This window comes from Microcaecilia unicolor, chromosome 1, assembly GCF_901765095.1.
Source record: "Microcaecilia unicolor chromosome 1, aMicUni1.1, whole genome shotgun sequence".
NCBI lineage: Eukaryota > Metazoa > Chordata > Amphibia > Gymnophiona > Siphonopidae > Microcaecilia > Microcaecilia unicolor.
This window is the reverse complement of record NC_044031.1, coordinates 133,524,418-133,537,190: the sequence shown is the minus strand read 5'-3', so window position 1 is coordinate 133,537,190 and position 12,773 is coordinate 133,524,418. Positions and strand designations below refer to the sequence as shown.

The 12,773-nt window shown below is 40.5% G+C and overlaps 1 protein-coding gene across 2 annotated transcripts in view; it reads left to right on the top strand.

The window, feature by feature from the left end:
* CALCR (calcitonin receptor) overlaps positions 1-12,773 on the top strand; it is a 414,614-nt gene that overhangs the window by 123,205 nt on the left and 278,636 nt on the right. For both annotated transcript variants that reach the window (XM_030200551.1, XM_030200543.1), the window contains exon 4: positions 5,942-6,052. In XM_030200551.1, the coding sequence (XP_030056411.1) occupies positions 5,942-6,052 (111 nt within the window). The remainder of the gene's footprint in view (positions 1-5,941; positions 6,053-12,773) is intronic.

The window sequence follows — 12,773 nt, the reverse complement described above, 5'->3', positions numbered from 1 at the left end:
ACCTTAATCAGTGGGAATTGGTTTAGAGATTGAAGTGTTTGTATTGTTAAATAATTTCTGGTTTTAAAATAGAAAAAAATGAAATCAGGTGTATTATTTCCACTAATATTGGACAATAAGTATGTTTCCAATGAAATTAATTGACTATATACCGTCTTGGGTTTGAAGAAGCCAACCAGATGATCAATGTGGAATAATGATTTAGATAAATAATAACTGGGGGTAATCAGGTTAATACCACGTTTTCTTTGTTTACTGTTGTTTAATTGATCTCCTTGTCTTGTTGCACTCTCCCTATTTATTTTGTGGTCTAAGAAAGAGAAAGATTGTATATAATCCATTTATCTAGTTGAGATGGTTTTCTTCTAATATTGTATTATGGTACAGTCATCTCTGTATTACTGTTTGCAAGTGACCCTTGTAAAATGAAAAATTATAAATAAATGATAAAAAAAAGAACTGGATCCAGACAAGGCAAGGCAGGACTTAGAAACAGACAAAACAAGGCTGAATAGGACAGGACAGGCAGGACAAGGACTGGAACAAGGGACAAGACTAGGGCTAGAGACAAGGTGAGGCAGGAACTCAGAAACAAGACAAGGCAGGAACTCGGGGACAAGGCAGGACTGAATCTTGGAAGGAACTCAGAGACAAGGAAGGACTGGAGCTTGGCAGCAACTTGGAGACAAGGTACACAAGGAAACCAGGAAGAACTTGCAAGGCAGGAGAACTTGTTGCGAAGGCTTGAGGAAATGCTGGGGCCTTTCTGAAATATGGCGGCGCAGGAAATGACACCGCCCCATTGCATGGGTTTTCCCAGTGCCGCCACCACAGAGGATAACCAATGACTCTTCAGCTCGTGCACACCCTATGAGGACTAAAGACCTACAGCACACAGCTACAGAAGGATGCAGGGTGCCACCCAGAGGAGCATTGTGGGACCCAACAGAGCAAAAAGGTACATCAGGATGGGAGGCATGGCAGATCCATGGTATGCTGGATATCATCTTAACTGGTTAAGTTGCTGCAGTCAAAAATGAAACTGGATATTCAATGCCGGTCACTGAATATGGCCCGACATTGAATATCCGGTCTGACCGCCGGTGTCGGGCAGTCACCACACAGCCTGATACTGGCAGAATATGGGGGTCAGTACTTTCTGAATATCATGCCCTATTATTCTACATCTTAGGTGGGCCTAAGTGCTGTTATAGAATTGGCTCTCATTGTGCCCCACTGTGGCACCTAATTTGAAACACCAACTTGTAGAATTACCTCCTTAATGTGTATTATTTGTAAATAGGTCCCTTCACATTCAATGGGCTTGAGGCAAATAATACATATCATATGCATGTTAGTGTTTTTTTTAAGTAAACCAACTGTTCAGTTACTTCTTTATTTGGCTTTAGATCACGATTTTTCAGTAATACCCCAAGGCGAGTTACTTCTGGGTATGCTTGGTATTTCCTTGTCCACAGAGCGATTACGATCTAAGATGGTACCTTGATAATACTGGATTAAGTGATTTGCCCAAGGTCATAAAGAGTATTAGTAGGATTATGGAGAAAGAACGATGGCAATAGTCAGCCTTTAGCCTCCAGATGTTTCCACATGCAGCATGGTTACCATGCCGTGAATACTGACGTGTATCCTAATTCAAATCAGTGATAGTAGAAGGTATAGTTTGCCAAGTATTCCATTCTGGAAGACACACTGCTGTGGTAGAAATGCTTCAGAATGTATCTGGTTGCTTGTTGAGTGGGACTATGAAGGAAGAAACACGTTTATGATAGCATCACTGCTGGGGGTGCAGGTATTTGATACAGTAGTAGAATCCTTGGGAGTGAGTTGAGGCTTCAGTAGCTGGATCAGGTCGTACTGTTCCTTTCTCTTTGCTCTAGGGATAAAGCGTATGAATTCCTCTGCTATTCAGCTCTTTCAGTTTAGGCTGCTTGCATGGGAGACCTTACGCTGGGACTAATGTGGAGTTTGACTTTCTTTGTATTAACGTTCACATTAATCCCATAACCATGTTATTGAAGGTGAGTTGTGCTGTGCATGTTATATTACGTAGAATTCTAAAATGCATGTGGTTTCCACAAGAACACTTGTTCAGCATGGGGCACAATGTGTTAACAACTTTGAGCCTGGTGACTCCAAATGCTACACTATGGGACCCTTTTACTAAGCAGCAGTAGGGCTAACACGCGGGTAGTGTATGCCAAATCGACACTATCGCCAGGCTAGCGCAGGCACCTGGCAGTAATTTTGAAGTTGGCATGTGCTGTGTCCCACAGTAGAAAATATTTTTCTATTTTCTATCGCGGGGGGGGGGGGGGGGGGCTGTTCCTGGCGGTAATCAGTGGCATGACCACATTGGCGCACGCTACATGATTACCACACAAGTAGCACGTGAGCCCTTACCTCTTGGTCAATGGATGGCAGTAAGGACTCAGGCAGTAAATAGGTGATCGCTACTTTTAATTTTAGTGCATGGCCATTTATTGCCCCAGGAAAAAAAAAAGCCTTTTTTCCCAGCCTCAGAAAAAATGTCCCAGTGTGCGCCAATTTCATGTGTCCAAACTACCGCAGGACACTTTTTACCTTAGTTTAGTAAAAGGGTCCCTTTGAGATTAAATCTGTAAGGATCCACCTAGATTTAGGAAGGAAAAACACACATGGAAACGTCAGAATTCTAGTCATTTATGCTGGTAAGTGGCTAGTTATGTGTGAACATGAACATTTGTTTGCTATGCCCTATTCTATAAGTAAACGCCAATCTTAAATATGCAAACTTTGCATGGTGGGTATTCTCATGGACAGAACCTGGGTGTAGCGTAGGTGAGAAAAACAATTGTGCCTGTAAATTTATAATACTATAATTTGCACACATTTTTCACGAGTGTGGTCTAATATAGGCATGTATTTTACCTGTTACACTAGTATTGTATAAAGAACAGAAGGTTCCACTTTTCTGTATAGAATAGGCTCCATGTAGACACCCTTTATAGAAATGCCCTCCACTTTCTCATCATCACCCAGTTTCTTGCTATTTACCCTCTCATGAAATCTCTATTCCACCTTTGAATAGTGTTTTTCTTGCTTTGTCTGTGCATAAATTTGTTGACCCTCTTAAAGACACATTTATGACTGCCTTTCTGACCCCAAATACTGTGAATCATCCTCAAAGTTAGTTTGGTTGCCATAAACTTTTAGCAATTTTGTGATTATTATAAAATGCTTGCCACAGTGCACATAACTTATTCTTTCTAACTCCTCCTTGGCACATTTAGAACTTTGTTGCCTAAAAATATTACTGTGGAAAGAAATACCCCGAAAAAGGAAAATACACAGTAAATCCCATATAATAAATCACACCTGCAGTGTCTATGTAATGCTTCTATTTGTGCAGGAAGTTTCATAATTTGGATGTCTACTGAAAATATATAGAGAGTCCCTTTTACAAAGCTGTGGTAAGCCCAACGTGGGCTTACTGCTGACTAAAACGAAAGTACCGCCGGGCTACCACAGTAGCCTGGCAGTACTTCCCACTCCCAGTACACTGTCTTATCTGGTGCTACAAAAATGTATTTATTTATTTTTGTAGCACTGGTGTGTACCTGGCGGTAATCGGGCAGTGCCGCGTGCTACTCAGTTACCGCTGGGTTAGTGCGGGAGCCCTTACTGTCACCTCACTTGCTGCACAGCCATTTCTTAAAAAAGAAAGACCTACCTTTTACCTGTTGTGGTAAAATGGGGCCTTGATGCATGTCAAAAACATGCAGCGACGCCAGCACAGGTCCCCTTTTGCCGCATCTTGGTGAAAGCGGCCAATAGTAATTGTAACTAAAATGCTATATTTGACTAAGCTATCCATTAATGGGCAGATATCCAAAGGAAGTTATGCATTCACTAGCGGCTGTTAAGCATTCAAGTCCATTATCTGTGGATTTTCATCTGCTTTGTGGATTGTACTAGGCTAAAAATCCCTCTAAACAGCCTGCTACAATCTATATAGAAAATGGGCAAAGAGAGGGTAGAACAAGGGTAGGCCACAAAAATTATCCCGATAGTGAAGGCTTCAGCCAATATCTGGAAAATCTATCAGGCCAATATTACAAAGTTCATTACCAGATAACAGCAACTACTATCTGGGTAAGTGTTGTTGACTGGAAAAATCAGCAACACTATCCACATAGGACTAGATTCTATAAATGGCACCGAGAAATTGGTGCTGAAAAATGTAAGCACTGAGCACTATTCTATATAGGATCCATGTCCTTTATAGAATAGCGACTAAGGGGGTCTTTTACTAAGGCGTGTTAGCAATTGCGTCTGCTGAAAGCAGATGTAAATGCAGGCGCCAAACTTAAGTGCTAATCAGGTCTATTCTTTAACAATGCAAGTGAATTCTGGGAATGGCCCCAGAACGCCCCCCCCCCCCCCCCCCCCGTCCGTGCCCATTTGAATTTCTGTGCTGTAGGATTTCCACACGCATTGTTATAAAATACGATGCTACATGTAAATCCCAATTAAGGCCAATCAACACCAATAGTTCATCACGTACTTTCTTAAACCTCCATTATCCCAACTGCTCTATACATACATCTAGCTTCTCATATATCTGCATACAACTATGGAATGAATTACCAACCACCATAAAAACAACACACGACTTGACAACCTTCTGGAAATTACTGAAGACTTACTTGTTCAAAAAGACGTACAAAAAGGATCCCCCATAACGAACTGACTCCTAAACTACACCAGATACAACTATTATGGAACTCTTCTAATTTGTTTATTTTAATTACATCCTCATTACTGAATATTATATCTTGTCCTGATATCATTATGTTATGTTTTATCTATTTATCCACTTCTAATCCTACATGATAATCTTATGAACCTTATTTGTAACAATTCTGAAATTCGTATTCTGTTAATGTGATTGTCGTTGTAACATATTGTAAGCCACATTGAGCCTGCAAATAGGTGGGAAAATGTGGGATACAAATGCAGCAAATAAATAAATAATTGGTTGTTATCAGGCAATTATTGGCGCTGATCGACTCATTAATCAATTAATTTGTATGCACAAATTGTCAATGTGTGCTGATTTGCATGTGAAAATGTAATCACCATATATAAACTCTGGGGGACAATGCCTCTGAATATCCATACAGACCACCTCGCATTATGCAAATATTGTCAGAACACAGCATAGGCAGAGCCAGCTCTGTCCTGGAATTTATACGGATACTGTCAATATTCAGTCTGTTCTCTAGATAACTCATAACAACACTGAATATACATATTAGTGCAAATGTCAGAACTGGCATTTGAATTAGTCAGCTCACTGCTGCTGCTGCAAATTAACACCATCCCCTGGATTCTATAAAGGATGCCCAATTATCCTGGGCATGATCCCGACATGCACTTGCAATCTAAATGACTACCAAGCCAATTAGCATCAATAATTGGATACTAACAATTAATTTTTGATGTTAGTAGGTACCAATTAGGGGTTTCATGCGCATCTGGCTGTGCGCTATTCTATAAGCCTCAACCAAATGAGGGTATGGCCATGGGAGGGCATGGGCTGCTCAGGGGCATTCTCAAAAGACATGTTCAGTGTTATAGAATCTGGGGATCTGCCAAATTGCATGCCAGGCTTTACACAAAGTTTCAGTTGGGCGCAGGAATCCCCGCTGGGCGCTATTCTGTTAAGGACGCACTTCCTGGAGTGCCCTTTATAGAATAAAGCTGATCACTGATTTTTCCCATTGCTTATTTTTCAGCACCATTTACTGAATCTGTCCCCATATGTTTAAGTCCCCGTCTCATTACATTGTTATCATCTTATGAAGTATAATGGAATGCCTGTCTATATGTGATAGTCTATTGTCTTTTCTATATAACATTCTTTCTTAATATACAGGCCTGTTTTGTAATCGAACATGGGATGGGTGGTTGTGTTGGGATGACACACCGGCCGGACGATATGCAACTCAAAATTGCCCAGATTATTTTCCAGACTTTGATCAAACAGGTAGGTATACCTTTTTATTTACACACATATGTATATAATAAAAACACACACACATATATATGTATGTATATAATAAAAAAAAATAGAAATAGATGATTAATATCTTTAATTTTTGGATCAGTCTGCAGATTTCTGAAGGATTTTGTTTTTTATTTTTTTAATTTTCCAAACTTTGTTCAAAAATCAGACCAAGAAGGCTAACTACTACATCCATGTATTTTCTACAATATAGAAAAGAGATTTTTCTCTTTTTTAATAGATAATGATGTTAACGTGAACGTGATTCAAGCAATAACTTCTTAGATCCTCATTATTTTTATTGCATTAAATTATAGAGTGTTGTGTAAACCCTTTGAGTAGCCTTAGTCATAGGGATAAAAAAATATTATTTCCTTAATTTCCAAAGGAACAGGTGCAAATTCTTATTCTAAAAAAGAAAAGAGTACTGAAAAAAATGACCCAGTAAAAAAATAAGCTATTGGGTAGAGTGATAGTCTGAGAATTGGGGAAGTCAGGATTCAAATTCTGCTTTTCCCAGTGATACCCTGGCACCTTGGGCAGGGTACTTCACACTCCATTGCCTTGCACACAGACTTTGAGACAAAGGGGCATGTTAACTAAAGTGCAGTAAACAGCTAGTAGGGGTTAGACATGAGCGCACACATTAGACAGACGTGCACACCCATGCTAACCTCTAATGCATGTTAAAACAGTGCAACAAAAATCCCTTATATGGTAGGTACATCATGCTGCCAATTTGAACAAAGTGGCACTGGAGGCAGGAGCAAATGGGCATCGCTCCTCTTTTGAGGTATGGTTCTGGGGGGCTCAGAGGGGTTTAGGGAAGAGTTGAGGGTGCCGCTAGACATATAAGATTGTTTTTTAAATTGTGGACAGGGCTCTGGTTGGGAGGGGATCCATTAGATCCCCATATCCCCAGGGCATTTGTGCTGATGTTGGAGGTGGGAGGCAGGGAGAACGTATCAGAGGGGTGTGGGTGGGGGGCTCACTAGACCACCAGAGAAGAGTTTTATTTTTTACTGTTGGGGGACATGGGGTCATGTCAGGTCAGGTTGGGGAAGGAGGTTGTTAGATTTGGGGCAGGGTGGTCATGTTAGAGTGAGAGAGGAGATGTCGCTAGACACCACTCCTCTCAACCAACCTTTCTATGCTGCCCTGGACCTGGCGCACAGTTACATATGCACAGCATGCTGGAAAAACATTTTTTTCTTGCATAGTCGTGGGATAGCCAATGCACACATTAATATGTATTTAAATGCATGTTAATGTGGTCTGCAGTAAGGGTTTTCATATGTGTTAACACCTGCACTGAAACCCTTCCTGCATTGATATCCCACACTAAAACTGCATTATGCCCCTCTTAACCTTGCAGGAAGTTTTCTGCATGGGTGCCCATATGTCTAAATATTGACCTGTTTATTTCTTCCATATCTCTTATTATCCCATCTTTCCTTCAGAGTATACATGCATAGATATTTAAGTCTATCCCCACAAGCTTTACGACAAAGACCACTGATTATCTGAACTAGCTCCATCCTGTTTTATCCTTTTGATGGTGTTGTCTCCAGAATTATACACAGTACTAAAAGGGCTAGGTTTCTTTTTTAAGATCATGTTTATTGAGTGCATCAAACTGTACAAGATAAGAGGACTGTTATGAAATTTGGAAGAGGAGTTCCAAATTTCATAACAGTCAATAAGTTGCATCAAAACTGAACAACGAAACAGGCACCAGGCTTGCAGTAAGTTCTTACTATGTGGACAATACCGTTAGAAATGCCCAATCCTGCAATAAATATTAATAGTAGTTATAATATTAAGGATAACAATGGTGACCACAAATTGAAGCATTATCTTAATACTCCCCAGACAAAGTTTCTGACTAAAGAGCAACACCCATACCTATTTTCTGAATATTTTGTCCTAACCCACTCTCTCCCACCTACCTTTCCCCCTCCTGACCCAACAGGGCATAAAAATAGATCTAAATTGAAGCAACAGAAAACTGAAACAACAGAAATAAAAATAATAGGGAGTGTGCAGAGATCATATAGGTGCCCCCCCGTCACCCCTTAGGGATATGGTAGTGGTGTAGAGTTGTGCAGATTGGGTTTTTGTGGGGATATGGGGGGCTCAGCACCCAAGGTAAGGGAGCTATGCACCTAGGAGCCTTTTTGTGAAGTCAACTGCAGTGCCCCCTAGGGTGCCCGGTTGGTGTCCTGGCATGTCAGGGGGACCAGTGCACTACAAATGCTGGCTCCTCCCATGACCAAATGCCTTGGATTTTTGCCGGGTTTGAGATGGCCGGTTTCAGTTTCCATTATCAGCGAAAACCGATGTCGGCCATCTCAAACCCGGCCATCTGTGACATTTGGCCGGCCCCAACCGTATTATCGAAACAAAAGATGGCCGGCCATCTTTTTTGATAATACAGTCGGGGACAGCTCTTTACGGCGCCAGCCATATAGATGGCCGGCCATCTATTTGGCCAGCACCATTCGATTATGCACCTTTATGTATCTTTATAGAATATTAGCATAAATCCTGCAGAAATAGCACCTAGATTGAGATTGCTGAAATTTACTTTATACCTGCTTGGGAACAAGCAGAAATGTTAGCATAGCAGAACAAAAAAAAAAAAAAAGCAGACCCACGTATTGAAATAAGACAAAATGTTTTCAATACATATAAATAAAATCAGCATATAATTATCCTCTAGTTGCCCAACATGGCCATGTTTTGCCCCCTCATGGGCTGCGTCAGGGGAGTATCATAAACTGTGAAATAACTAAATATCTTGTAGCGGAAACCACTTACAGCATGACATACCATATGAGAACAGCAACATCTCAGATGTTAATACAGGAAAACCAGCATTACATACCCAGCAGGAGCAATATAATATTTTCCCTGTCTGGTTAGTACTAAAAAAAAAAAAACACACAAAAAGGCAATGAGATTAGATCAAATAAAAAGCCCGCATAGCAGCAAACCTCAAAAATAGTCTCTTCAATGTGCCAAAGTGTAAAAATATCAAAATGATTACTCTCCAGAGCAGCATATAAGCTAAAGCACTGTTTTTACCAAGCAGCTGCAGCCTGACACACAGGCTGCTCTCATATGCAAAATGTAAAAAAGGCAATAAAATTAGATAGAATAAAAAGCCTATAGTTTATGTTACTCCCCTGACACAGCCCTTGAGAGGGTGAAACACGGTCATGTTGGGCAACTAGAGGACAACTGTATGCTGATTTTATTTACATGTATTGAATAAATTTTGTCTTATTTCATCACATGGGTCTGTTCTTTTTTTCTGCTGTTCTGGATCTTGCAGACCGCTTGCCTGTGTGGTTTTTTTGGGGTCCTAAATGTTAGCACATACTGGGGGCAGTTCTATAAATGGTGCTCAAATTTAGATACCAAAAAACTGAGCGCTAAGGTAGTGTTCTATAACAACAGAGTTGCACACCAAGGGGTCCTTTTACAAAGCTGTGGTAAAAACCAGGGCCGCTGAGAGACACAGCCGGGCCCAGGGCAGAGCCGGACCGCCACTGCCATCCTCCCCCCACTCGTGCCGCCACTCCTCTGCCTTCAAGGGAGGGGGACCCAGGTCCAGCACCGGCAAGCCTCTTCCCACAGTCTGTCCCCTCCTGCTCCTGCTAATACAATCATCCGGGTCCTGGGCGGCACGCAACAACAGGAAAGGACAGATCCAGAAGCAGGCAAGCAGGAAGAAGCTTGCCAGCGCCAGGTCCAGGCCTCCCCCTTGGAGGCCGGGCCTGGAAAATTTTGCCCTCCCCTCTCAGCAGCCATGGTAAAAAGTGGTCTTAGTGTGCTTTTACGTAGGTCTTTCCTGAGAACTGAGGCCATTTTTACCACTGCCAGAAAACGGCCCATTTTCCATTTTCCGAAATAATGGCCATGCACTAATGCTGCAATTAAATTATTTATATTTATTACGTATATAATATACATCAAGAAAACAAATGAATAGAAATCTTCCAATACAAGAAAAAGTCAAATAGAAGTAAAAATACTACTATCAATCTGTACATTAATCACAAGGAAATTGCAGTCCAGAGTGGGGAGAGTTTCAATGTAGATGTGCTAACTGATTAGTGCAGAAATGCCTGAACATGCCCCCTCCCAGAAAAATGGCAGAAATATTTTTTAGCACATAGTGTGCATGTGCCCATATGAAGCTTACCATGGGATGCCTCAGCACGTCCCATGGTAAATCAACTTATGGTTAGCCATGTCTATAACTGGCATAAATGCTGGCCCTAAAATCAGCAGTTTGGCACTTAAATGCAACTATTCTAAAAAGTGTGCACAGGAATAGTTGGAACATCCCACATATGCCCATACCCCTCCCATGATTACACCCTCTGTGCATTTGCACGCGAGAGAAGTTAGGTGCTCCGTTTACAGAATAGCAGCATAAGTCAGTTACACACTCAACTGCTAATTAGTGCCATTTAGCGCTTGTTAATGCTAATTATTGGTAATTAGCTCCAATTAAGTACTAATTTAGCACCACTTAGCTAATTGTGATCCTATTCTCTAACTAGGCTTGCATTTGTGCACCTAACTGCATGCAGCATTTATAGAATTGGGGGGACATGATGGGCCACATTCTATAAATGGTGCTCCAAATTAAGCAATGAAAAAAAACAGCACAAAGTGCTATTCTGTAAAGGGTACATGCTCTTAACAGAATAGCACTTATGCGCGGATGTTACACCTAACTCTAGGCACCAGACTTAAGCCTGCTAAAACCTGGAGTAAATGCTGGTGTCAAAGTTAGGCATGCTGTCCCAGTATTGTATAACTATGTGCACAAGTATGTGGAATGCCCCTCCCATGGCCATGCCCCCACTTGGGATACGTTCTATGGGAGTTAGATGCACTGCCTTATAGAACAGCGTGCATCCAGATGCGTGAGCAAATCCTAATTGGTGTCAATTAATCTCAATAATTGTTAGCGCCCAATTGTTGCCATTAATTGACTTGTTAACCAATTAAGTTGCATGCCTATCTCAGGATCACGCCCAAATTTTGGTACATACATTTGGGCAACCTTTATAGAATCTGGGATCATATGCATATAATGTATTTTAGGGTCCAAGAAAGCACAAAGGCAGACGGTCTGCAAACTCCAAGATGGAAAATTAACAGAGCAGATCGTTTAAAGCAACAGAACGTAATTTATTAGTAAAAACCAATTGAAATATATGTATACACAAACAGCCCAGATCATATTTTTCATTTAAAAAAAAAAAGGGAAAACAAAATGAATAGGCTAGATTTACTGAAAGTGGATTTTACTAAGGTAGTGCCTAACATGTATTATTTAGAACAAGTCCCATTTTGAGGGCAATTTTATGAGGGAACATCTTTTAAGCTGTCAAGTATGCACCCACTTTGGAGTGTACCACTGATTTGTGGATGGATGTAGTCACATTTGCACATAAATGACCTCTTATAAAATGCTGACCGGTACAAAGTATACAGTTTGAAATGATAATAATAATAATAATAATAATAATAAAATGTATTTCTAACCCGCATTATCTAAAAATTCTAGGCAGGGAACAAAAGTATATACAAATTAAAATAAAACAATGCAAGCCATACAAAATAAAACATAATAACACAATCAACAATATAACAGAACCACTGATTTTCATTGATAACAGCAAAACCAAATCATTAGTCTAATGACCCATATGCTGAATAAACATATGGCTTTTCAGGTCTTTCTTAAAATGAGCAGCAAACTGCACAGAGCGAAGCTTGGCAAGTGATGTGTTCCACAACTTTGGGCCTTTAATATAGAAAATGGAAGATCTATACTCTTCTAGATGTACCTGCTGAAATGATGGAACTTCTTGTGAAGATCTCAGAGAACATGAGGTTTGATAGAATCTTAGAGTGGTGCTGAGTATCGGAGATTCACAAATATTCAATACCTTAAAAACTAGGACAAAAATGGCTTGTATTGTGCCAGTAGGTGTGCATAGGGCTTAGTTTATTAGCTCTGTAGTCTTGGACAGGCTAAGAATCCTGGTGGTTTGTGTTTTGGGTCTGTGAGTGCTTGCTAGGAACTGTAGTATCCCTGAGAGAGTGACCCCAGTACCTAGAAATCACAGGGAAGTAACTTGAGAGTGATTTGATACTTGATACTTTTTTTGGCACCATCCAAGACAAACCAGTGATTCAAAAAATTCTTTACATCGCTCAAGTCTCCTGAGGCAGGCCTGTGGCCGAAACACAGTACTGTGTTGAGTCTACAATAAAATTTATTCTTCTTTATATCACCATAGTCTCGGCATCCTGAAGTCATTGGTCCACTTCCTACTTTGTTTTTCTGTATCTGTACCCGTGGGATTTTGTGTTCATCCACTCTGTGGAGAGCCTTCCGTGCTAGACATTCCATAAAATGGAATTTTTTGTTCCAAAAGTATTATATTAGGCGATAACTTTTTTACTTTCACTTAAGTACATTTTTTAATGTGTTCTTAACTGTACTTTTACTTAAGTATTAACTTATTCATTTATTTTTAATTTTTCTTAAGTTCTTTGACCTAGTACAGTGTGGTGAAAACTACAGCCAGTGTTGTTCACTGGCTGTAGGACACATAGGTATGGGGACATACCCACATCCCAGATAAAAATGGTAAAATTTAAACACCGATAT